General features: G+C 41.2%; 1 protein-coding gene across 1 annotated transcript; it reads right to left on the bottom strand.

Annotated features, from left to right (window-relative positions):
• Positions 1 to 634: 634 nt before the first annotated feature.
• Positions 635 to 14,503, bottom strand: tesmin (testis expressed metallothionein like protein). The gene is made up of 12 exons (XM_071203369.1): positions 14,333 to 14,503; positions 13,315 to 13,477; positions 12,904 to 12,996; positions 12,356 to 12,440; positions 12,171 to 12,251; positions 10,823 to 10,922; positions 10,572 to 10,641; positions 9,554 to 9,625; positions 8,103 to 8,205; positions 2,573 to 2,710; positions 1,390 to 1,496; positions 635 to 1,282 (listed from the first exon to the last, which is right to left on the bottom strand). Exons 1-12 carry the CDS (start codon positions 14,376 to 14,378, stop codon positions 1,099 to 1,101), a joined length of 1,242 nt encoding a protein of 413 aa, XP_071059470.1. The 5' UTR covers positions 14,379 to 14,503; the 3' UTR covers positions 635 to 1,098.
• Between the last annotated feature and the right edge of the window lie 10,261 nt (positions 14,504 to 24,764).

Here is a 24,764-nt window from a genome sequence, read left to right as displayed (position 1 = left end):
TGTGACCGATAATAAATATGTACTCCATACATCACGTCTCTCCTGATTGAAATGATGTTTGTCAATCTTAAAAAATAATTTCCATGTCAAAAAAGTCACAGTTTGTCGTAAAACTGTTGAAATATAAGACCATGAAAAATACGCAACGAGAAAGAGTACAAATCCCAGTCCCGCATGCTGGCTCTCACGAACCGACTGACTCCCCTTGTGTGTGTGCACAGCTCTCAACGTGCCCAAACTTGGAGTGATTTTGGCCTCTTTTAATACTGTCCGCCTCGTTCTGAGAGAAAGAAGTGAAATGTTCAACGTGACGGCCGTCTTGGTGTGTGGTGCGAGACGGGAGATGTAGTTCATTGAGCGGTTTCACACGAACAAAAGTGTTACACCACATCGTACTTATTTACATCCTGTACAAATGAGTTGTACATGCGACAATGGTTTCAGTGTTTGAGAGATTAAGATTATTTTTGACAATAGCATTAAACTTTCCTGGGAAATAAAATGTATACAAATTGTAACTGAATTAATAACATCCAAAAACTAAAAATAATATTCTGAAACACCACATGACTTTAATTTTGAGTTTATTTTAAAGGCTTATCTTTAATAAATAAATAAATGAGTCAATAAATAAATAAATATACTTAAAAAATCCCAAATGGGACAACACACACCTATTGCAACACCTACAAATATAGATACATAAAAATATGTTTATTTTATTTGTAGTTTCTAAAGAGATACAAAATTTAAATATTTTATAGAAAATAACAATTAACACATGCACCCCCAAATAAATACAGTTTCACATCTGAACTAAAACAGCTAAAAAAAGAGGAAAGGACCGAGACATGAACCTGAGTGGGACATTAACCAGTAAAGCTTGCCAACAACACACCCTGTAAAAGAACTGATGCCGATATAGGTGTAAAACTAAAGCATGTGTGAGTATGTGAGCTTTGGCATTTCTATTGTCATGCGACAGTCTTCAATTCCAAAAGTATTAATCTGTAAAGCCTTCTGAAGTGCTCTATCAACTTGTATAGACGATGGTCCAATACAAGCTATACTAGCAGTTTTTGCGATGCCTCCACAGTGTCAGTCTGAATTGTTCTTGAACATAGCCTTGACGATTTGTGAGAGGCAGTGTCCGAACTCCACCAGCACCATGCGCTCAGCCTGGGGGGGGCTCAGGGCCCCGCTCTCTGCCCCCTCCGCCTGGGCCAGCATACAGCCGCACACAGCCTCCACCACAGCAGGGGTTATCACAGATAAAGAGCCCCTAAACACACACACACACACACACACACACACACACACACACAACCATGAGTCCTCTGGCAGTATGATAAGTGTTACAGCTGTAGAGCTCACTGTGGAGTGACTCACCTGTCCTCCACACTGACGCTGCTCTCCTTCGGGCCCATCTCTGAGTCATCAAAATAATAGTTCCTGCAACCCACACATTTACAGCTGGAGGTGCACATGATGTTGGCCTGCACAGACACACAGGGAGACACTCAGGGGGTTGTACAAACAACTGCATGTGATAGGGAGGATATCAGTACATTCAAACTGCTTTTTATGAGGTTGTCTCAGTATTTTCTGAGACAACCTCATTTGGTTCTTAGTAACAGAAATAAGTTAGTAAATTGCTTCTACGCTTCATCCCTTCCTCCATCAATCCCTTTGATCCTTCTTCCCTCCTTAGATCCCTTACCCCTTCCTTCCAACATCTCTTCTGCCCTTCATCCCTTCTTCCTGTCTCCCCTTGTCTCTTTCTATTTTTATTATTTTTATTGGGTAAATAATTATGAACAGGACAGGTGACGACAAAAACGTTGTCACATATACAGACTTTTTTTTTTTTTTACAAATGACAAGATACCAGGGGAGACGGAAGCAAACTGAATAATGAAACATGGGTTTGGACGGAGCTTTGGTCTCGTGTCTCTTTCTATTCAACCTGTCTGGGGACAGGTATTCAGATTGGGCAGAAACACGCCTGAGACAGAACCCCATCCTGAGTCTCCCTCTGTTGGGCAGCAGACATTCCACGTCCTTCTTTGCCCCTCCTCCTGACATTCATCAGTACTACACGTTCAGTACCTCAGGTAATACATCTTGAATCGACATATCGCTGTTGCGGGGGGGGGGGCGGGGATTATTGTTATTGATTAGTGCATCAGTGTTTCTTAGGGTCAAAAACACTAAACTCACATCTTAAAAGGAAAGCGTTTAGTTTATTTAATAAAAGAGATATATATATATAGATATAGATTAGTTGCAATTTGCTGCTATATATATTAAAAGAATAATTATAGTTTAAACACCTTCCATTTCAGGGGGGGCGCGGGGCTCCATTGGCAGGGAGCAGCGCCCTTCCAAGACAATGGTAGGGGAAACACTGGTGTGTGTGTGTGTGTGTGTGTGTGTGTGTGTGTGTGTGTGTGTGTGTGTGTGTGTGTGTGTGTGTGTGTGTGTGTGTGTGTGTGTGTGTGTGTGTGTGTGTGTGTGTGTGTGTGTGTGTGTGTGTGTGTGTGTGTGTGTGTGTGTGTGTGTGTGTGTGTACCTCATAGCACTCGCAGTAGTTCTTCAGGCAACCCGAGCGTTTACAGTGGCAGCCTTTGTTGTGCCAACCTTTGACCTCTCCTGACGGCCCGGCAGCGATCTTAGACCTGAAGGCGTCTGGGTTCCGACCTAAACATGACTACATGATGACAACACCAGGGATGATTACATTAAAACTGTATGTAAACAATTTCTAAACCGGTAAAGTCGGATGTTAAATGTGCATGTACAATTATTTGGATCACAATATTGATACATGCCAGCAAGAACAACTAAACAGAATGGCATTCACATGTCTAAGCAGGACATAAATAACCAAGGACTTACTGGCTGTGTTTCAATTCGGACACCTGCCTTAGTACACTGCGAACACTTAATGAACTATCAAATTAACAGTATCATCAGACCATTATCACTATAACCACTAACATTCTGGTTTTAATAGAACTTATTGTCCTAGCTCTCAACACAACTTAGTACTCTGTGTTGGAAAATAGCATCCTCCACCTGAAGTCACCACCTCTCCTCCAAACAGCCCTGCAGCTGCTCTTTCTGTGTGTTTGTTACGTTCCGGCTCGGGGAAAAGAGAAAGTAACATAAAACCAGATGGTGTTGGTAAATTACAATTTTTTTATTGAGAGGAGCTACATTTGAGTTGGCAAACAAACAAAAGAAAAGGGCCACAAGGGCACCGGTTTAAGGCCCCGTCCACACGGAGACGAAAACTAGCCGAAGCCGTTTTCAAAAAAGTCTTCCGTCCACACGGAATCGGCTCAAGTAACGTGTCCGTCCACACGAAAACGCTGGAGACGCTGTAGTACATATGCCGGGCCTGTAAATGGCGCTGTACTTCCGCCACAAAATACACCAAAAGCAGCGAATAAGAACCCCCGAGCATTGGCATAAGGCATAAACAAACACATAAATGTCCACTTGTTGCTGATGGTCGTGGTAAAGGAGCTGTAGATTTTGCACTAACATCTGTATCATGGTCAGTAGCGTCTGGAGCACGAATTCAACCCTGTGATCCACCATTGTTGTTGTTGTTGTTGTTGGTGAAACGCATCAGAAATGACGCTGGTGACGCGGGGGTGAGCAGGAGAGGTGGGGCTATGGCGTCATCGTTTCAGGAAATGATCGTATAGGGCGTACACCAGGGGTCCCCAAACTTTTTCCTGTGAGGGCCACATAACTTTTCCCTTCTCTGATGGGGGCCGGGGTCAGTTTGTAACAGAAAAAGTGTGACGATCGCAGGGGTGCCTAAACCTAAACATTTATTGTTTTCTAGAAAGCCACACATAACCAAATATTAATAACCCTTTCCGGGAAAAAGTCAGGAAAAAGTCAGGAAATATATAATAACACTATTAATGAAATAAATAACACTATTTATTAGGGGTGTAACGGTACACGTACCCGTACCGAAATTATTCGGTACGGGCCCTTCGGTTCGGTACACGTGTGTCCCGAAGTGTACCGAATGAATATAACGTTAAACGTAAAAAATTGAGAACGTGAACAAATTCTTGGAAATAATCTCAGGTGCTGCGTCGCAGCATTCAGAGTAATTTTCTCCCATTGTGTTCAACGCGTCATAGAGCGAGCAAGTCATTTCATTGGACGAGCTGGTCGTAAAAACGCCTCAAAACTCTGCCCCGGCTCAACCATCGGACCTCTGTGTAGTACAGCACATCGCCGTGCGCAGACCCCAGTTCAGACAGGAATTGTTGGAACTGCCTGTGTTTAAGTCCCTTTGTTCTGATGAAGTGTATGCATGACACCACAACCTTCATGACAGAATCCCACTTCAACACTTTGCAGCACAGTGCTTGCTGGTGAATTAGGCAGTGGACTTGTAGCGGGGCGGTAAGACCCCGTTCTTCCATCTGCCGGTTCAAGCGTCCTATTAGACCCCGAGACGCGCCCACCATACTAGTAGGAGACCCGTCAGTCGTGATGCTGGCAAGCTTTGACCAGTCTAGGTCCAACTCTTCCATGGTTTGGCATACTTTGCCGAAAATATCCTCCCCTGTTGTAGTCCCTTTGAGACTTTGGAGGGCTGCCAGCTCCTCGCACATCTCAAAGTGTGTGCTAACTCCACGAATAAAAATTAGCAGATGCGCTGTGTCTTGCATGTCCGTGCTCTCATCCAGTGCTAATGAAAAAAAGTCAAATTCTTTCGTCTTCTGCTGCAGCTGGGCATATACATCACCCCCGATTTCTTCAATGCGTCTGGTGATTGTACTCGCCGACAGACTCACGGTATTAAAGACATCTTTCTTCTCGGGACACACCTCTTCCGCGACAGCATTCAAACATTTCTTGACAAACTCTCCATCAGTGAAAGGTTTACCGCTGCTTGCTATCAGTTGAGCAACCCGAAAGCTGGCCCGAACGGATGACTGGTTCAGCTGAGCTTGGCGTACAAATGTATTCTGCTGAACAGTCCACTTTTTAGCTTTGAGAGTTTGTCTGCTCGCATTTGGCCTTGCAAGTTATCATACTTGTCTTTGTGACGGGATTCATAGTGTTGGCGCAAATTGTATTCTTTGAATACCGCCACCGCCTCTTGACAGATGAGACAAACAGCCTTTTCTTTGCATTGAACAAAAAAATAATCGTTTGACCACTGCAGGTTAAATACCCTGCATTCTGAATAAATTGTTCTCTTACCTAACCTTTTCGCCATTATTCCGTTCTATTTGACAGGGGCTAGTCTAGGATTCGCGTGGCCGGACTGAAAAAAAATCATAATGCGTCTCTGGTATTGTTCAGGGGGCCGGGCCGTATCCGGCGGGGTCTCGTTCTTTCCTATGAGAGCTGCTCATTGGCGCATGAAGGCAAAATGGCCCAACTTTTGAGAGAGCGAAACGTCACAGATTACCCATCATGCCTGGCTGTCAGAGCAGAAGTACCCGTATTTGCGCTCATAGAGCATGCACAGTTGAGTTGCCCCTTAAGCCCTGCCCCCCGAACTCCCACTCTCGGCTCACTAGAATGAATGGAGAGAAAATACATCTAGATTCGGCTTTTAGTGCATCACACAACGAATTATTCTAATAAGGGCTATAAAATAGTTCATACTGGGTAGTTTATTTAGTTAAAACAAATATATCCGCTGATTTACAGACGTCTCTTTCCCCATGTTAGTCAATGGGAAAAAGTATTTTTGGGCCGGGTGACGTCACGGACTGATACGGAAGTTGCAGTACCGCCGTTTGGACACAACGAATATTGGGCCCAGAGTCCGGCGCACTTCCTGGGGGCTTGGCGTACACACGGAGCCGCAAGCGTTTCGTCCCCAGACCTACCCACTTTGGGAGCCGTAATCAAAGTGTATCAGATTCGGGCTCCGAATCTGCGGCTCAGTTTCGGCCTCGTGTGGATGAACCGTCTATACCAGGGGTGCCCAACCTTTTTTTAACCAAGAGCTACTTTTAAAGTTGTCCAAATAGAGAGGGGGGGATTGGGGGTGCTAGCGAACTGTCAACTGGGGGGGAGCCTCGCTGTGGGGAAACGGCGGACCTCTGCCGGTGCAACTTCAATGATGCCTTTTAAAAACATAAAAAATGAAGGGCGGTGACGGCCGTCAGCGAATCGAGCCGGCCCTTGACGACCGGCTGTTCTGTGATTCTCCAGATTCTCCAGATGACCAGTCCGCGGAGGGTGGAAAATACATACCGAAAGTAAAAAAAGACGTGTAACGGGACGGTGTTCCCACGGAAAACAAAACTTAAAATATTAAATTAAACGATCTCATCTCTTATAATTCACAACTTATTATGAATTAAACATTCACAAACTTATAATTATGTATTCACATGTTTAACTGTTACATATGCACGCAACGAACAGAAGAGCATAGGGCAGAATTAGGAGGGAATTCCGTCTCGTAGCGTTTGTGCACCGTTTGGAAATGCCGCTCTAAATGATCCTTCTTCGGCAAAGCCACGCTCGCATTGCAGATGAGACGGATGGACTTTGAATTGGAATAAACAAAAAAATAATCATCCACCCACTCGGAGTGAAAATGATATATTTTGGGCTTTTTTGCTTCTGCCATAATTGTGGTCTTGTGTGTGTGCGGACTGTCACTCCTGTTGCCACGGACAACGTCAGCTAACTAGTGCCACGCCCAGACACATGGGGTCACGCCAATCACAAAGCTTTGATGCGTTCAAGTGCATTATTCTCGCGATCGACTGGTTGGGCACCCCTGGTCTATACGATAGATATCGTCTCTTTGTGGACGGGTACTAAATAAACACACAAGAACAACTAGGGAAGACTCTTAAATAAGAGTTTAACAACTTCATACATAAAATAAATAGCTAACAAACAATAAACTAAAGAACAACCTCACTTCTTAAGTGGGATATGAACTAAGTTAACAAAAATAGGCTGTTACAAAACACAGCGTGAGGACAAGTTCACAGCAGTTAACGTTGTACTTAAGATAAACAGATACACAGATATAAGCACAAATATACCAATAAACGAGTTAACCACTGTTAACAGGGCTATCACAAGAATGTACGGAGGGAGTATATATATATAATGAAACATATGTCAGAGGTGAGGTGTTAAGAAGATCACATGTTTAAATGGAAATGAGTAAAAGTAAACACCTTGCTATAACTTAGTGACAGCTACATATGTATGTTGTGGCTGAACTGTTCAGGGGACTTTTTCATTCCAAAATGTTACATATTGTTACATTATCTCGTGCCCTCATTGGTCATGTGCGCGTTCTTGTGTGTTGGAGGAGGGGCTCTGTAAGGAAGTGGCAGATTTTTTCCGGCTGTGTATTTTCAAATTCTAGCGCACTCGAGCTGGTTTCTCCAAAATGACCTACCCCACCTTTAAGTATTCTATTCTGCCCTAACCCTTTTTGTGAAGCACTTCCGTTGAGTGACATACAAATACATTTAAAGGAGACCTATCATGCTATATTTGAATAATATATTGTAGGGCCACACATATAACAGGGTATACTTTTTCTTTTTCAAAATACCAAACAGATCATGCATTTTAGCCATGCCTCATTTTACTCTCCTCCAACCTGTCTTTGCATGCGCTGCAGCTGACCACGCCCCCCTGCAAAGGAGGGGGCCGAGCGGGGCGAGTTACCAGCGTCATGTTACCATGCTGTTACCATGCCACGGCAATCTCTCATTCCCCTGATTGGTGGAGAGTTGGCCATATAGGCGGAGCTCCTCGTCACTGACGTCACACTATTTTCAAATCTGGATCAGTCTGTATCAGATCCGTTAAAGCCCCGCTTTTAGAGATGTTGGGTATGGAGGAAAAGAGAGAGAGTTGTGTTTTCTGACACTTGGTGAGTTCCCTGACACACCGGGGACACATATTCATGTATAAAAGACGTACAAATTCAAGTTAAATTTCAGACTTGATCTGACAAATAAAGTATTATCGTATCGTATCGTATCGTATCGTACAAAGGTGCATTTTGCATGATAGGTCCCCTTTAAGTTGATGACGTAGACATGTTTACCGAAAGCGTTGCAAACCTTAATGGCTTTTTGACGCTTTGTGTCATGCTCTGCATTGTTGTGGCAGTTAGAGCAGTCACAGTTGCTGCACATCAGTCCATTAGCAAAACACTCACAGTAGCTGCAAGAGATAAACCACACACACACACACACACACACACACACGCATATTCATTTTGTTCAAATAACGTGGAAGTTGTACAGTGGGATGTTGTTGTGCAATACATTTGAAGGAAAACAAATTAAAGGCTAATAAAAAATGGAAAGATGTTTAAAAAGTTTTTAAAAAACGACATCAACACTTACCAAAAGCAAACTGTTGCACCAAAAGGCACACACTTCACTTATAGTACAAGACTCTTTGTCCCACCAACTACACACACTGTGGTGCTTTATCTACAGCACAATCGTGTCCTCCCTCTATGAGGAGAACTCTGCAGATACAGATTGTTCAAGTCTACAAACATATCTGCAGAAACACAAACATACTGTAGGAAGAGAGAGAGAGGGGGGGGGTGAACTGAAGTCCCGTATCTGTGTGAGCGTCAGGCTGCAGCTGATGCTTCTCCTGCAGCCTGATGAGGGGCTGTGGTCGGACCCAGTGAGGTGGTCAAATGCAGAGTCTTTTTCTCTCCTCTGTTTTTGTAAAAAGATTTTTGGAATTGATTTCTCCTCAAAGTTTTCCTCTCAATTAACTGCATTTGACCGAGGCATCATTTTTGTAACTATGTGTTGTGCATAGTAACTATGTGTTGTGCAGGAATGTAGCACCAATTTGTTTTGGAGAAAAGTATAACAAGTATAACAACAGTATATTTGTGTTTCAAATGTAGACTGAACAATGTTTGATGCAGAATTCTCTACATACAGAACGCCATAAAAGACGAGTGTGCTTTAGATAAAGCACCAGTGTGGACAAAGAGTCTTCTGCTGTGAATGAAGTGTGTGCCTTCTGGTAAGTGTGTATGTAGTTCTGGGTGCAGCGCTTCATTCTGCAGTACATATGAGGTGTGTTGCACTTTGGGTGTGTGCTTTTGTGAATTGTGTTGAGTGTTTTGAGAAAATGAGCCCTGTTGTCAAAAAATGTGTTTTAGCAATTGAAAAAACTGTAAAATGTGTTTAGTTTTGGAGATTTTCGCTGAGGTTTGTCTCTTTGAGTGTGAGTTTAAATAATTATGCTTTATGTGAGATTGTTGTGTTAGTGACTGAACAAAACTGTAAGTTAGCTACTCAAAAATATATTTAATGGCATAAAATGTAATTAAAATCAATAATTAAAAATGCATTTACAGGCATAATAATATCATTTGAAAGAACAATAAAGGTTTAAAATGTGAGTCAAACATGGTGATGTGAAGTCATCTGACTGCGATGTCGTTAGTTAGTAGCCTAACATCTTGTTTTCTGATATATTCCAAAACCCAAAGTTGTCACCCCTTCAGCAGGAAGTGACACGCTGGCATGCTCACAGTTTGAGGCACTGGGATCGGGTGCAGCGGCAGGGCTTCCTGGACCTCAGCTCACACAGAGCTCCAGCAGGCCTGCAGAGGACAGGGAGAGAAGGTACCTGGCTGGTTCAGGTCCGCGATGAATAACTCAATGTGTGACTCCAGAGCGCCGTACTGAACACACACTCTGGATATCCATAGGTCGGCCTGCAGGTGCTTTACTCTCCAGTATGAAGTACAATGTCTACATAGTGCCAGAGCCTTTATAGTATCCTTCATAGACAACAGTTAGTTTTCACAGCTTTGAGGGAAGTCACTTTGGGTCATCTATTCTTTTCTCAAACAGTTGGACGGGCACATGTGTTCTAAATGTAGATGAAACAAACCTATACATAAGGTCCCATGACTGAATAGGGTTAGAATGAAGCACCAATCAACCCTAAGACGAAGGTAAACATCTACTTTGAAGGGTCTTGAACATTGTCTTCAGTGATTGTTATGTTATTTCATAATGTCTGTTTTCTTGTATCTTCAAGAGAAGTCTTCACTTCTGTCCGAGCTGATGTTACAAATGGAGCTGCTGAGATGCAAGAAAGGTTTCAGACATGAGCTGACACATTGTTTGCTATCATACTGTGAATGATCCTGTGGCTGTTTGAGAACTTCCCAAGGAGGTTCTGGTCCTGATCAATGAAATCTATTTCTCATATGAAGGAGTCTTCTGCTGGTGGTTCTTACTGTGCTGGGGGGGCCTGAGGCTGCATGTTGGAGGTCTGACCAGGCAGGGCATAGGCTGCCTGATGGTAGTATGGAGGCTGGATTTGAATGAATGATTGAATACATGATAGGAAATTAATAAATGATCAATCAACGAATGTATCATGGAGCTGGGGTCAATGTTCTGGGGTCTGCAAAGGCCCCGCGGAGAAAGAAGATGTCTTCATTGTTTCCTACCTGCCTTGTAGTCCGGACCGCACTCGCGTCTGATGGACACACAGCCAAGAACAATATCACTAGAACAATGAACACGTGCAAATACCTGCAGAAGCTTCCACTTTGGTCGAGCCATCTCATATCAGCCAATGATTGGAGTGGTGCCGGAATGAGTCCTAAGAAGATTATATACATTATAAATGAACCCACACTAGTTCGACCGTCACCCCAGCCTCTTCTCGTCTTCCTGTCAGGCCAGCGTATAAGGGGAATGTCCACGTGTGTGTACTCACATCTGGCAGGACCAGTTCTTCTCATGGCTGGCAGAGAGCTAACGTGTACCCTGAGTGTGCTCACCTTCTTCTCTGTGTGTGGGTGCAGAACTCAGTGTGAGATACACCGGCTCACTGGGGTTCAGCAGCACCATCTGTCCATCCCCACTCACATTACACACCACCTACACACACAGTCGGATGATTATGGATCAGTTCACCTGAAATCAATCAGCAGCTCGTTGGGCTGAGATAGTTGAGATGCAATGTGCTGCGTCCAGAGTGTAAACATCACTGATGAAGCACGTGACACGCCTGTCTGATAGAAACATGACTGTCTTTGGGTTTTGGACTGGAGATTGAATGAAGCAAAACATTTGAAAAGGTAACCTTGGACATACGGAGAAGGACATTGGGAAAGAGTTCTTTTTTTCTGACATTTTATAGATTCAACTAAAAGAATGTGCAAGTTAACTGATATGGAAACTATTATTTGCATACTGACTACGTCCCTCCAGGACACCCTGTCCTCACTGTGCAGCTCCTTCAGGCTGCTGCACCCCCGCTGTCTCACGGAGAGTCCTTCCTTCCTGCAGCGATCAGACTATACAACCAGCACTGCCCCCCCCCCCCCCCCACACACACACACACACCACAGACTATATCACCCCTTGCTGCTAAATACCAACCACCTATGAGCAATATGTGCTAGATGTGCAATATATATAGATGCCGTGAATAACTGTGTAATATACACCTGGCTGCTAAAGAACTGTTACAGGATGTGTTTCTTTTTATTATGTCACTTTTCATTTTTTATTATATATTTTTTATTATATCATAACTTAGTACTTTTTTTTAATGCATGTCACATATTCAACATGTGCTCTTTTCCTGCTGTAACTACGCACATGTCCCCTCCGTGGGACTAAGAAAGGGATTCTGATTACTGCTGTATCGTTTATCAAAACTAAGCCAAACAAACTGAATGTAGTGAAATCATGTATCATTCTGATATAGTCACTGTAAGGCAGTGCTCCCTCCTTTTGAACAGAAGCAGCTCAATAGATTCCTTTTATCATCGTTCCAGTCTGTTTTGATGGCGGTCAGGGGGGAGGGGGGCTGTGTGTTCATCACTTGTTCTCTGTGGTTGTGTCAGGAGGAGTCCATGAACAGTGTTGTGGGACAATGAAGCTTGTGTGCTTTGTGTTGGGTCAGTGACCAGCTGCTGAGCCTGCTCAAAAGCATGTTTACATTTTATTCTCAATGTACAACTCTAGTCCAACATGTAGGCGTATTCAATGTACGTTATATTTAAGACATGCATACATACCCAGGCTAGTTGTGTTTCCCTCTGGAAAACTAAATGAAACTCCATGAGATCTATTCATGTTCATTCTGATGGGATTGCAAAGTGCATCTGTTTCACTCACAGGCTGTGCATACTCAGCCAGTCCCTCCTGAAAGTGCTGCTGGTCCATGGCCTGAGGCACACAGATGTTGTGTATATCTCCCTAAACAAACACAAATCACACTCAAACACATCAAAACAAATAAGGATTATGAAGATTCTGTGTAAGTTAAAAAAAGAAAAGGTTAACTGATTGTGAATACAAACCGGTATCATGCTGCAGAGGACGGGTTCATTAGTGAACCATGGAGCAGGAAGTGAGCCGTGAGAGCTGCTGGCTGCAGGCACAGGGCTGGAAACCAACAGTCACTTGAACATTACAAACATGTTTTCCTCTCACATAGATCTGTACACCTTCAAGCATGAGAAGATATCCTTGAATCTTACATGCATGCTGCCCTGTAACCCTGGTATCATTTGAATACTAAACATATACTAGTCTGTTTACCTGATTTAGACTACGTGTGTAGAAGTAATCCTAAGTATGTGTAGAATGTCTATGTGATAATAACAATTTTGAAATGATTCTGACAGCAAATGAAACAATCCCAGTTAAAGTCCTGCACCCTGTATATCAGGCCCGCTCAAAGCAGAGCCCTGTGTCATTCTTAGTGTCGCCACCAGATGGTGCAAAGGTTAGGATAGTTGTGGTTTAAAAGTCATTTGTTAGAGATGTTTTCTTTGTGTGACATTTTTAGTAAAGGGACTCCAACATGCCACAGCAGAGCACCACCTGTAACTTGAAGAGGACGTACCCAGGGAGGAGCTGATACTGACTGGACTGGGGATCCAGGAGGTAGTCTGGGTAAGACAGCTGGCACTGAGCGGACTGACATGGACAGTGAAACCTGTAATAAAGGTGTTAAACTTAGACCAACTATACATCATTTTAGGTTTAGATGTCAATCAATTATGCAGTTCAGTATAGAGTGCTGCAGGATGACACATCATTGTAAGATGACCAGGAAGTTATTTAGCAATGGCTGCCTTGCCAAAAAGGCAGCCATTCATGCCTGGAAGTGCTCACTAATTTCTGGGTAAAAGACTCATTCCCGCATCACTCTATTCCTTAAGGGTTTTTTTGTACTTCACATGGTAAGGTCGACTGTGCAACAGTATGGCAGTTAAGTCACTTTGGAACATTATAAAATGAATGAACATCATACCTTAAGGTGAGAGGGTCCACCATTTCTGGCTGGATCGTGTGCTGGTAAGGATAAGGAGCCCCTGCAGGAACACTGACATGTGGATTGGCCCCTGGGGGACAATGGTCCTCAGTGTAAACATGGGGGTTTTCTCTTGAGTCCAGATTTGTCAGAGAACTGGCACCTGCTGTAAACGCACATCAGGGCAGAGGTGAGAAAAGTACTCAGATCCTTAAGTAAAATGTGCAATACTACTGTAAAATAAAAGTAAAAGCCTTGAGTTCAAAATGTAACTTAAGTTAAAATACAAATGTATTATCAGGTACATTTACTTTACTGTAAGTTTTAAAAATAAAAAGACATAATGCATTAGTGTTGTAATATTATCAACTATTATAGTATTCAGTTTTTACCAATTAAAATACATAAAAGAGTTTTATCATGTTGTAATTATGTAAAAGTAACTACTAACTAGTGTCAAATAAATGTAGTGGAGTAAAAAGTACAATATTTCACCCATGTAGTGGAGTAAAAATTAAATAAATGTTAATACTCAGGTAAAGAAACTTACAATGATATGCTTAAGTACAGTACACATGTACTTAGTTGCTTTACACCACTGCATGAGGGAAATATAAAGACGTGAGTCAGCGTTTGACACAAACTCACTTCAAGTGTAAATGAAGACAGTAAGCTTTCCTTTGGTTGTCATACAGTAGGCTATAAACCTTTACCCTACAAAAACGTATCATAGTTAAAACTATACAAATAGTTATTATAACCACGGTAATACGGCTCTTATTTTCCGGAAACTGTCATTATGTTCTTCCAAGTTGCCTTCTGAGCGACCGCTACATTAGCTAGTAACTGGTTAGCTTTAGCATTTCGCTAGTAGCATTTTCGATCTACGTAGTTTATTCATGTGAATTAGGTTAGATTACAAAAGAAGTATATGAGCCAAACGCCACAGCTGCTTGTTGTTGAGAGATGTATTTAACTTTAACTAAGGGCGGCCGCAAAAAAGTTAGAATAACGTTACCATCAGAGCTGTCTGTTGTCCCGTTAACTGTTAAGGATGATTCCATTTCTCAAGAGCATTTACTGTATGTCTGACTGAGCCTCTTGTCTTTCACCTTTTCATTTATGCCGCGCACTTTTTAGTACGTACGGGAAATATTCAGGACGTAGCCGTGACAATTCCTGTACGAATTCTAAGTCACTAATCATTGAATACAACTTTTATGTTTGGTTTGACCGTGCACGCGCTTGTCTTTAAAATAAATGTATTGAGAGTACTGACTGAACCAAACTATGAGCGCAAATGGGTGCCTTCATGTACTTTCACAAGTGTCGAAATTACGAAACCTACCTAGTGAAGCTAGAAAAGGGAGGGCTGGGGGATAAGGGAGAGACCGAACTGGTTCAAAGTAATTAAACTGAACTCCATCTTTAATAGAGCTGCAACATAAAAGGGATGAGCACATGTATGGATCAATAATTAGAAAACAATTATATAATATCTATCATTCTGAATTGGGCCATTCTGCAAAAACAAGTAGTCTAGTTTAACTCGTGGAACATTAATTGTATTTTGATGTGAGTCCTTTTGTACTTTTGAATGCAGGGCTTGTAAAGTATTTTAGCAGTATTATGAATATTAACATATTTTTCTTTCACTCACATTCAGAATTGAGATACAATTCATGCACCAGTCTTGTTTTATGAAAAAATCCCCCAAATCTTCCAAACTGTTGGTTTTCCGTTTAACAAGTTAAATAACCTCAAATAACTTCCAAACGGTAATAAACAGTAGAAAGAGGGGATGTGCTGTGAGTTAGATACTCTACTGTAAAAAAAAAAACATTACAAAGCAGTGTGATGTAAACAGTTAATTTTATTATTTCGGTCTTTTTAGTGCTTCTGAACATTGATATGTCGATCTCAATTTTTTTTTGGGCTACAACCTTCCATACATGTAATTTGTGTGTATATGTTCATGCCTTGATTAGAGGGGAAATACTTTACCTGACTTTTGTTTCTATTAAAAAAATACTAGCTGTAGTTCCACAATACTGCCGCTGAGTGTCGCTGTCGTAACGCTCTGGGTGGTGGGGACGTTCATGGGTGGTGGGGACGTTCAAGGGCGCCGCTGGAGGGTCGGACCCGTGGCTACTTAAAGAGACTATAATAAATAGATTAAATAGACAGTTAATAGAACAATAATACACACAGAAAACCGACAATGACTTTATTAACTGTGCAAACATTTTTCTTTAACAATGTCTGTTCTAAGTGTGTAATTTCCAAGCTGAATTATTTAATAATGGTTTATTTCAAACATATTTTCTGTGTCAATAATTCAGTTTAAAGTCTGGTTGTTGTCTGACATGACCAGACTCTCATTTCAGTCTGAGAACAAGCTATAAAGCTCGAAACACTCGATTAACTGTCGGAAAATTGGCCTTAGTGAATCTGGATCTGTATAAAAATATATTTCTAAGAATCAAGCAATTAGAATTTGGGTATATAGACTGCGAGTCCTTCAGCTTCAGTCCTAACTCCTAAACATGGGCTGCGGGGGGCTCAGGAAAAGGAATGCTAATATTTAACCTATAGACCTTTTAACTTTCATACTTGTTTTGATGACCACAGAAATGTTACTATGCTTATAACTGCCATAGAGAGGCGAAGTCCCTCCCTTTCCGGTGGACCTCCATGGGACCTTATTTTGGAAAAATCAATCAATCAATCAATCAATGTTTATTTATATAGCCCAATATCACAAATGTTACATTTGTCTCAGTGGTCTTCACAGTTTATACAGAATATCAGTATGACAATACGACACCCTCTGTCCTTAGACCCTCACATCGTACAAGGAAAAACTTCCAAAGAAAACCCAGTTTAAAGGGAAAAATGGGAGAAACCTCAGGGAGAGCAACAGAGGAGGGATCCCTCTCCCAGGACGGACAGACGTGCAATAGATGCCGTGTGTAAATTGAAAAGATAATACATTTGCAACATAGGTAGTCCAAATGTTTGGAAATGCATGTGTGTATAATAGGAAGATGAATCCACGAGGATATCCATCCAGGACCTATGATCCAGGACCACAGCCACGACTCAAGATCCAGCGCTCGCGATCCAGGACACAGGACCGCAGGATCATCCATGACTCCGGATCCCAGCGTATATAGACACCAAAAAGAAAGACATTTGGGGAAGCTGGGTTAATCGGAACATGAGAGTACACAGGTATAGACAGAGAGAAGGAAGAAGTAAGATGTCCCCCGACAAACTAAGCCTATATCAGCAAAACTAGGGGCTGAATCTAATCAGCCCTAACTATAAGCTTTATCAAAAAGGAAGGTCTTAAGCGCACTCTTAAAAACGGATAGGGTGTCTGCCGCCCGAACACAAACTGGAAGCTGATTCCACAAATGTGGAGCTTGATAAGAAAAGGCTCTGGCTCCCATTGTACTTTTAGAGATTCTAGGAACAACCAACAACCCTGCATTCTTGGAACGCAATGCCCTAGTAGGACAGTAGGGTATAATGAGTTCTTTAAGGTAAGATGGCGCCTGCCCATTAAGGGCTTTGTAGGCGAGAAGAAGAATTTTAAATTCTATCCTGTGTTCTATAGGGAGCCAGTGTAAGGCAGCCAGAACAGGAGTAATGTGGTCCCTTTTCCTAACTCTGGTTAGTACACGAGCCGCAGCATTTTGAATCAGCTGAAGCGACTTGACTGACTTCTTGGTACTCCCTGATAATAAAGAGTTACAATAATCCAGCCTAGAAGTAACAAATGCATGGACTAGTTTCTCTGCATCGTTTTGAGGCAAGATATGCCTGATTTTTGCAATGTTACGTAGATGGAAGTAGGCGGTCCTTGAAATTGATTTTATGTGGGCATTAAAGGATAAATCCTGATCAAATATAACACCAAGATTCCTTATAGTCTCACTGGAGGCCAAATTAGTTAGTATATCTTTAGATAATTTGTTTCGTAGATTCTTCGGGCCAAGTACAATAACTTCAGTTTTGGTCGTGTTTAACATCAAAAAGTTTAAGGTCATCCACGTTTTTAAGTCCTTAAGGCAGTCTTGAATTTTATTTAGATGATTAATTTCATCAGGCTTGATTGATAAATATAGTTGAGTATCATCCGCATAACAATGAAAGTTTACAGAATGATTCCTTATAATATTGCCTAACGGAAGCATATATAATGTGAACAAAATAGGTCCGAGCACTGAGCCCTGTGGCACTCCATGGCTAACTTTGGTTTGCGTGGAAGATTCATCGTTAACACGTACAAACTGAGAGCGTTCAGATAGATAGGACCTAAACCAGCCTAAAGCAGTTCCCTGTATGCCAACTAAGTGCTCTAGTCTTTGCAATAGGATATCATGGTCGATAGTATCAAATGCAGCACTGAGATCGAGCAAAACAAGAATAGAGACAAGTCCCTTGTCTGAGGCTATTAGAATATCATTTGTGACTTTAACCAGAGCTGTCTCTGTGCTATGATGTGTTCTAAAGCCAGACTGAAAATCTTCAAATAAATCATTGTTTTTTAAGTAATCACACAACTGTTTTGCGACCGCTTTCTCAAGAATTTTTGAGAGGAACGGAAGATTAGAAATAGGTCTATAGTTGGCTAAAACCTCTGGATCGAGGTTGTGCTTTTTAAGAAGCGGTTTTATCACTGCTACTTTGAATGATTGTGGAACATAGCCTGATAATAAAGACATATTCATAATATTTAATAAAGAAGTGCTAATTAATGGAAAAACTTCCTTCAACAGCTTAGTTGGAATTGGGTCTAACATGCACGTTGATGGTTTAGAAGAGAGAATCATTGAATGTAATTGTTCAAGGTTAATGGCTGAAAAGCATTCTAGTTTACTATCTAGTGTAATATTAGAACTTACGATTCCGGGAGCTGTTGATAACACTATACTGGTCGAAGGCAAGAGGTCATTAATTTTGTTTCTAAGAGTAACAATTTTATCGTTAAAAAAGCACATAAAATCATTACTACTGAGTGCTAAGGGAATAGAAGGCTCAATCGAGCTGTGGCTCTCTGTCAGCCTGGCTACAGTGCTGAAAAGAAATCTTGCATTATTCTTATTCTCATCTATTAATGAAGAGTAGTAGGCTGCTCTCGCTTTACGCAGTACTTTCTTATATTCATTGAGAGTAATATGCCAAATTAAACGAGATTCTTCAAGTTTAGTGGAACGCCATATCCTTTCAAGTTGTCTAGACTTTTGCTTTATTTTGCGGGTTTCGGCATTATGCCATGGAGCTAATCTATGTTGTTTTATTTTCTTCTTTTTCAAAGGAGCAACAGAGTCTAATTTTATTCGCAGCGCATCTATAGCACTATCAACAACATGATCAACTTGGGGTGGTGTACATTTTGTATAAGTTTCCTCCCCTACATGCAGACATGCTATCGAGTTAAGTATTGGTGGAATCTCTTCCTTAAATGTGGCTATAGCACTAACAGAGGAGCTTTTGACTAATGCTTTGTAGTCTAGTAATAGTACTTCAAAAGTTACCAAAAATAAAATCATGTATTGAAGTCAATGGAAAGAGAAAGATTAGCTTTCGATCCCGTTTGAATTGTGCCACGAATTACACATATGATGTTTGTCAATTTAAAAGATAATTTTGCAAGTCAAAACAATTAAAATGTGTCGTAAAACTGTGAAGTAACACATTTTGTTGTGTGAAGCACTCAATGAACTACAACTCATGGCGGGCACGTTAGCACATTTCACCTCTTTCTTTCAGAATGAAGTGAAAAGTATTAAAAGAGGTGAACATCACTACAAGTCAGGGCATGTTGAGAACTGTACATACACAAAAGGGGAGTTAGTCGGTTCCGTAAGAGCCAGAATGCGGGACCGGCTTTACAAGGTTTTGGTGAATAACACGACTGTAATGTGTAACGTTAATGTACGCGACTCTGGGATTTGTAGTCTTTCTAGTTGCGTATTTTTCATAGTCTTATATTTCAACAGTTTTACGACAAACTGTGACTTCTTTGACATGGAAATTATTGTTTAAGATTGACAAACATCATATGTGTAATTCATGGCACAATTCAAACGGGATCGAAAGATACGTTTTCTCTCTCCATTGACTTCGCGTAAGTGATGTCATAATGCTCCAAGACTGGTTGCGACTCGCAATTAAAGCAAAGAAGAAGAAGAAGAAGAAGAAGAAGAAGAAGAAGAAGAAGAAGAAGAAGAAGAAGAAGAAGAAGAAGAAGAAGAAGAAGAAGAAGAAGAAGAAGAAGAAGAAGAAGAAGAAGAAGAAGAAGAAGAAGAAGAAGATTTCATAACTGATGTATTTCCTCCAATAAATATAAGAGATTGCTCCAATAAATTCACTTTTACAAGATGCCTGTGTGCTTTGTACCAGGTTGGAATCACAAAAGTGATCATACCACTTACTCGTTCTATCGCTTCCCGTCTGATAAAAGGACCAGGAGTCGTTGGACCAAACATATCAGGTAATACACATGTTTTGCATGGAACATAGTCAAGTTAGCTACATAGCTAGTAGCGAGCATGTTAGTTAGCATCACATTACTTAGCCTTGTCATTTGTATTAGCCTTAACATGAAGTAAACCCAAATGTTAAACAGTAAGAGTAGTCATGATGGTAAGTATTTTGTGAAACATTTGAAGAGTAGCCTATCGCCCCCTCCACCAGGTGCTCAGGGGGCGGGAGGTAGGCTAACGGTGTTATCGTTTAACTGGTTACACCGGGGAACTCGTTACGTTACGTTAACGGTATAGAATGGGGCGTGTACTTTGAGAAGCCATTGTCGAATAACCAGGAAATACACATTTCGATCGCTTCTTTTGTTGTTTACATTTATCTTTTGGTATATGTGGCTCCATAGGAACACTTTGATGCACATTCAGTACCAGTGTGTGAGGTTGTGGTTGCGATGCCGATATCCGGACGCGTACAGCGAGGACTAAAAAATGACAATGAGGTGACCGGGGATGTCTGTTAAAAACATTGCAAACGTGAATAAATCATTTCAAATATGTATTTGTCTCCGACTTTCATTTGTACATCGTTGTTAATGTGATGTTTAGTAGCTTTGATAGCTGTCCATACCTCCAGACAGCCTAATAGTAAGACACAAGTTGTTTACTCACAGCCCGAATGCAGCATCGAGATCCGTGGCCAGCTGTGATCCTCTCGATTAACTTGTGACAGGACTTCTTTAGCTATTCTCCAGCGAGCAAGGTTTTTATTAAATACCTCCATCCCTCTCATCACAACAAGACTCTACACTGTGCAGAAAAAAACAACATAAATGAAAATAACCTTGCTGGATAGCTTAGAATGAAACAAACAAACTATCTTCCATGGCTGATACTGATGTCACAGTAACGGCTAAACGACAAGTCCAGCGGGGCACAAGTTGAATCCATATAATGAAATTGTTATTTTATATATATATATATATATATATATATACATGCTATATATATTTATATTTATTTCTATCCTACATTGTCTAGGCTATATAAACCGGCGGAAGTGTCACAACTTTCTTTGTTTGTGATTATAGAGAGAGAGAGATAGCGACAGAGAGATAGATATACTGTAGAGATAGACTTAGAGAAAGATTGATTGTGCGTAAGTGAGTATTGTGTGTGTGTGTGTGTGTGTGTGTGTGTGTGTGTGTGTGTGTGTGTGTGTGTGTGTGTGTGTGTGTGTGTGTGTGTGTGTGTGTGTGTGGGTATGAGTGTGTGTGTGTGTGTGTGTGTGTGTGTGTGTGTGTGTGTGTGTGTGTGTGTGTGTGTGTGTGTGTGTGTGTGTGTGTGTGTGTGTGTGTGTGTGTGTGTGTGTGTGTGTGTGTGTGTGTGTGTGTGTGTGTGTGTGTGTGTGTGTGTGTGTGTGTGTGTGTGTGTGTGTGTGTGTGTGTGTGTGTGTGTGTGTGTGTGTGTGTGAGTGTGAGTGAGAGAATAGCTGTAGGGCTAACCAAGAGGGGATGGATTCAGGAGTTGTTAAACAACTGATGGATTTTATGATCCACGATATTTATGCTAATAGCTTGAAAAAATGAAAATTGTTGACAATTATCCTTTATTATCTTGTATGAATATATCTGGTATATTGCTCATTTTCCATAAAAGAAAAACATTTATTTGAGTTTGATGCATACAAATACAGTAGATGATGATTGTTGAAAATGCACTTTTACCATAAAACGCCAGCACGACCAGTTGGTTGAGGCTCATAAAAACAAAACTGTGTAGACAGAAAAAAAAAAAAAGTAGTTTGTGTCCCATTTGATAAAAAAATGCAAACAAATACTTTTTCCATAGATTTTTTTCTTGGTCTGCCAATTAAAGGGTTAAGCCTATATGTTTAAGCAATTATGTCTGCCTTCCCCGTCTTGCACCATTAGGACCCACTGATATAAAATGCTTAACTGCCTCAGTTGCAACTATGCACTTTTTGGTGGGCTAAGCTTCACGTATTTTTGGCTACATTTAAAGTGCCAAATGTAAGTTTAGATATTATGCAATGCAACGTTTTTCTTGGCCTACATCGGTGTTATAGAAGGAAAGACAACAGTGATAGTTATGTTTCAGAATAACATTTATTGGAAATTGTTGGAAAAATATCACTTTTCACCAGTTTGAGCTTCAACCTCAGGATCCATGTGTCTGTGGTCCTCTCCAGAATGGAAGTAGTCATCACATACAGAGCATCAGCTAGTTCCTGAGCAGTGTCCTTCACATGCTGATATCCAAGAGAGGGAGTCACACAGTCTCAAGATGGAGGACTAGAAAGCAGTATCAATGTTTACTTCAGATTAGCTGCACGTCAGAAATGAGCATGCTTGATGTCTCTCTCCATAGAGGCTGGATCATCATGTTAATCACATAGCTATCATCTGCCTCAAACAGTCCTGATGCTCTTCTAGGTAATCACCCATCCTGTCATGTTCACAGCTACAGTTGGGATACCTTTGTCATCATGTTAATCACATAGCTATCATATGCCTAAAGGGAGGCATGTGGCGCAGTGGGTTAGTGCGTTGGTGTTCGGATCAGGGACACTTCACCCCAAATTGCTCCTGTGGGGATTGTCCACAGTATTGAGTATGTAAGTCGCTTTGGATAAAAGTGTCTAACAAGTAACATGAATAGCCTATACAGTTATGGATATTCTAAAGTTATTGTCATCGAAGCAGGCGCCACAAGCTGCAGCAGCTGACAACAATGTCATCACCAGCAGTCAAGAAATGGATGATGTTTCAGGTTTGTTAATCTAATGGTGATATCTGCACTCTGGCTGACTGAGTAAGAAGTGAAAAAGAGTGATGTAACATTAATGTTATAGCTAGTAAACATGGAGTAACCACACTAACGGCCCGTCCACACAGCGGCGTGCGTTGACGCTTGTCGGCGGGCGTGTCTGACACTCGACCAACAACCAATCACATGAATCTCCCGCCTCTGACACACAAGCAGCGGTTTGATTGGCTAGAGCTTGTACTGGCATATGATTCGATTGGCTGACGCTTCTGCCGAGGCGTCAAAAGTTGAACATTGCTCAACTTTTGCAGCGAGCCACGCCAGCGTCGCTTCCCACAATGCAGTTTGGCTAAAAGTGACGTCACCCCATTCAAAGTGAATGGGCAGAAGCGTTGGAAGCTTCAACGCACGCCGCTGTGTGGACGGGCCGTGAGTATACCCTTATATGTTAGTATGTATACAGAACATGACTACAAATTATCCTAAGATGTAACGTTACAGTTTTTCTCAATTGCTAAACCCACTATTTATAATCAAAATTCATTTCTTCAAAACAAGAACATAGCCATCTAAACAGAAACACACTTGCCATAACTCTGAATATCTTTTGCAAAATGCACTTACATGACCAAAACTGAGAATACTGGTCACAAAAAAGAATAAGTCGATCGAAACAGAACAAATTGTCCTCTAATGAGACAAATGTGTTTTCATAACTGAAACTCCGGTCACCATAATAACACATTCTACCATAACAATATACATTTCTTGCAAAGTGCTCTGAGGCACTAAAAACTAAAAATACCCCTTAGAAGACTATTTGAACAGTCATTACTAAGTGGCACACTAAATACTGACTACAATCATCAATACACAAACCTCAAGCTATCGATATTGGAAACTGAACGGAAAACTGACAAGTTGGGAGAAACAAACTTACATATAGGAAAAACAGTATGTTACTGTAACTATGTCATTGTTTTTATTGTCTCATTTTCAGAAGAGCACCGTAGCAGAAACAAAAGATGAATAGCAATACACTGGAAACAAAATAACATGGGCAAATGATGTAAATCAGCAGTAAAGCAGAGAATGAGATCTATATAGCTTTACTGATCTGCTCTTTGGCCTCTGTCTGGCCACATAGCCTCATCTACGTCACAGCGTATGTCTTCCCTTCAACCTGATCTCACCAGAATGCATCGTGGTGCAGACACGTAAATGTAACAAAGTTCGTGACACCACCACGCAATGCGGTGTTAAGAAGTCGTGGTGGAGTCACGCATTCTGGTGAGATCAGGTTGAACATTAGTGATGAAGATCATGAGACAAGTTGTTGTGTCTGATCCAGAGCTGTTTGTAGAGATAAAGTGCCATGTCATGCTGCTACAGCTGTTTCTAAGCCTCCCTCTGCTTCTTCTGACAAAATGCAAAAGATAGTTAGCGCCCTACTTATCAACACTGGAACGCTATTAGCCCACCCATTCTGACTAACCCCAGTCTTTGCGTCAATTTACTATCATCTGAACCCCCATATTTTTGTTCTGGGTATCAACAGCCATCTCACCAAATGTAATTTCCATTTAACGTAGGCCTTCCATCCATTTCACTCTCATATGTTGCTAAAGCGAGATTTTTGTCAGAAGGTAACCTGCTATTATTTTAGTATAACGTTACCATGTGGCACTGCTGCATAGGCGTGTGGTTTTGTGAGCTATTTGTGTGATTAAAAGTTAAATCAGAAATAAATGTGTCACTCAGCAGTGACATTTACAGTGGTACAAAATTGAAGGGACAGTCTATTCAGTATATTAAATGGAGTAGGCAAACGCGTGGGTAATAATAATATCAAATACGTGGACAACCATGGTAAAATATCCCTGTAGCAGCGTAATGAAAGTAAATCAATACATTTAAATAGGATTATGTAGCCAGTAATAACAATACAATACATGGGATGATATGATAATTCATCCCTGACAAAGTAACAAATTCAGGTGTTTTCTGATTTATTTCTCGAAAATAAACTTGAATATATTTCCTGAAACTGTCAGTTGTATGACATTATGGTCAGTGTGTTGTAATAACCTACTTCTGCTGACCTTGCAAACCACAAACCAAAAAGTCTCATGTCCTGAAACACAGTGTCTATGATTAGGCTCAAAT

Source organism: Pseudochaenichthys georgianus, chromosome 6, assembly GCF_902827115.2.
Source record: "Pseudochaenichthys georgianus chromosome 6, fPseGeo1.2, whole genome shotgun sequence".
Classification (NCBI taxonomy): domain Eukaryota; kingdom Metazoa; phylum Chordata; class Actinopteri; order Perciformes; family Channichthyidae; genus Pseudochaenichthys; species Pseudochaenichthys georgianus.
This window is presented reverse-complemented; position numbering and strand designations above follow the sequence as displayed.

Bases quoted from the DNA above. Each gene is read 5' to 3' on its own strand.
- tesmin (XM_071203369.1), bottom strand. From the start codon at position 14,378: ATGGAATCATCCTTAACAGTTAACGGGACAACAGACAGCTCTGATG. The intron at 8,206-9,553 runs GTGAGCATGCCA...TATCTCTTGCAG, and splicing joins CGATCCCAGTGCCTCAAACT to CTACTGTGAGTGTTTTGCTA. The intron at 2,711-8,102 runs GTTTGCAACGCT...GTCATCATGTAG, and splicing joins AGCGTCAAAAAGCCATTAAG to TCATGTTTAGGTCGGAACCC.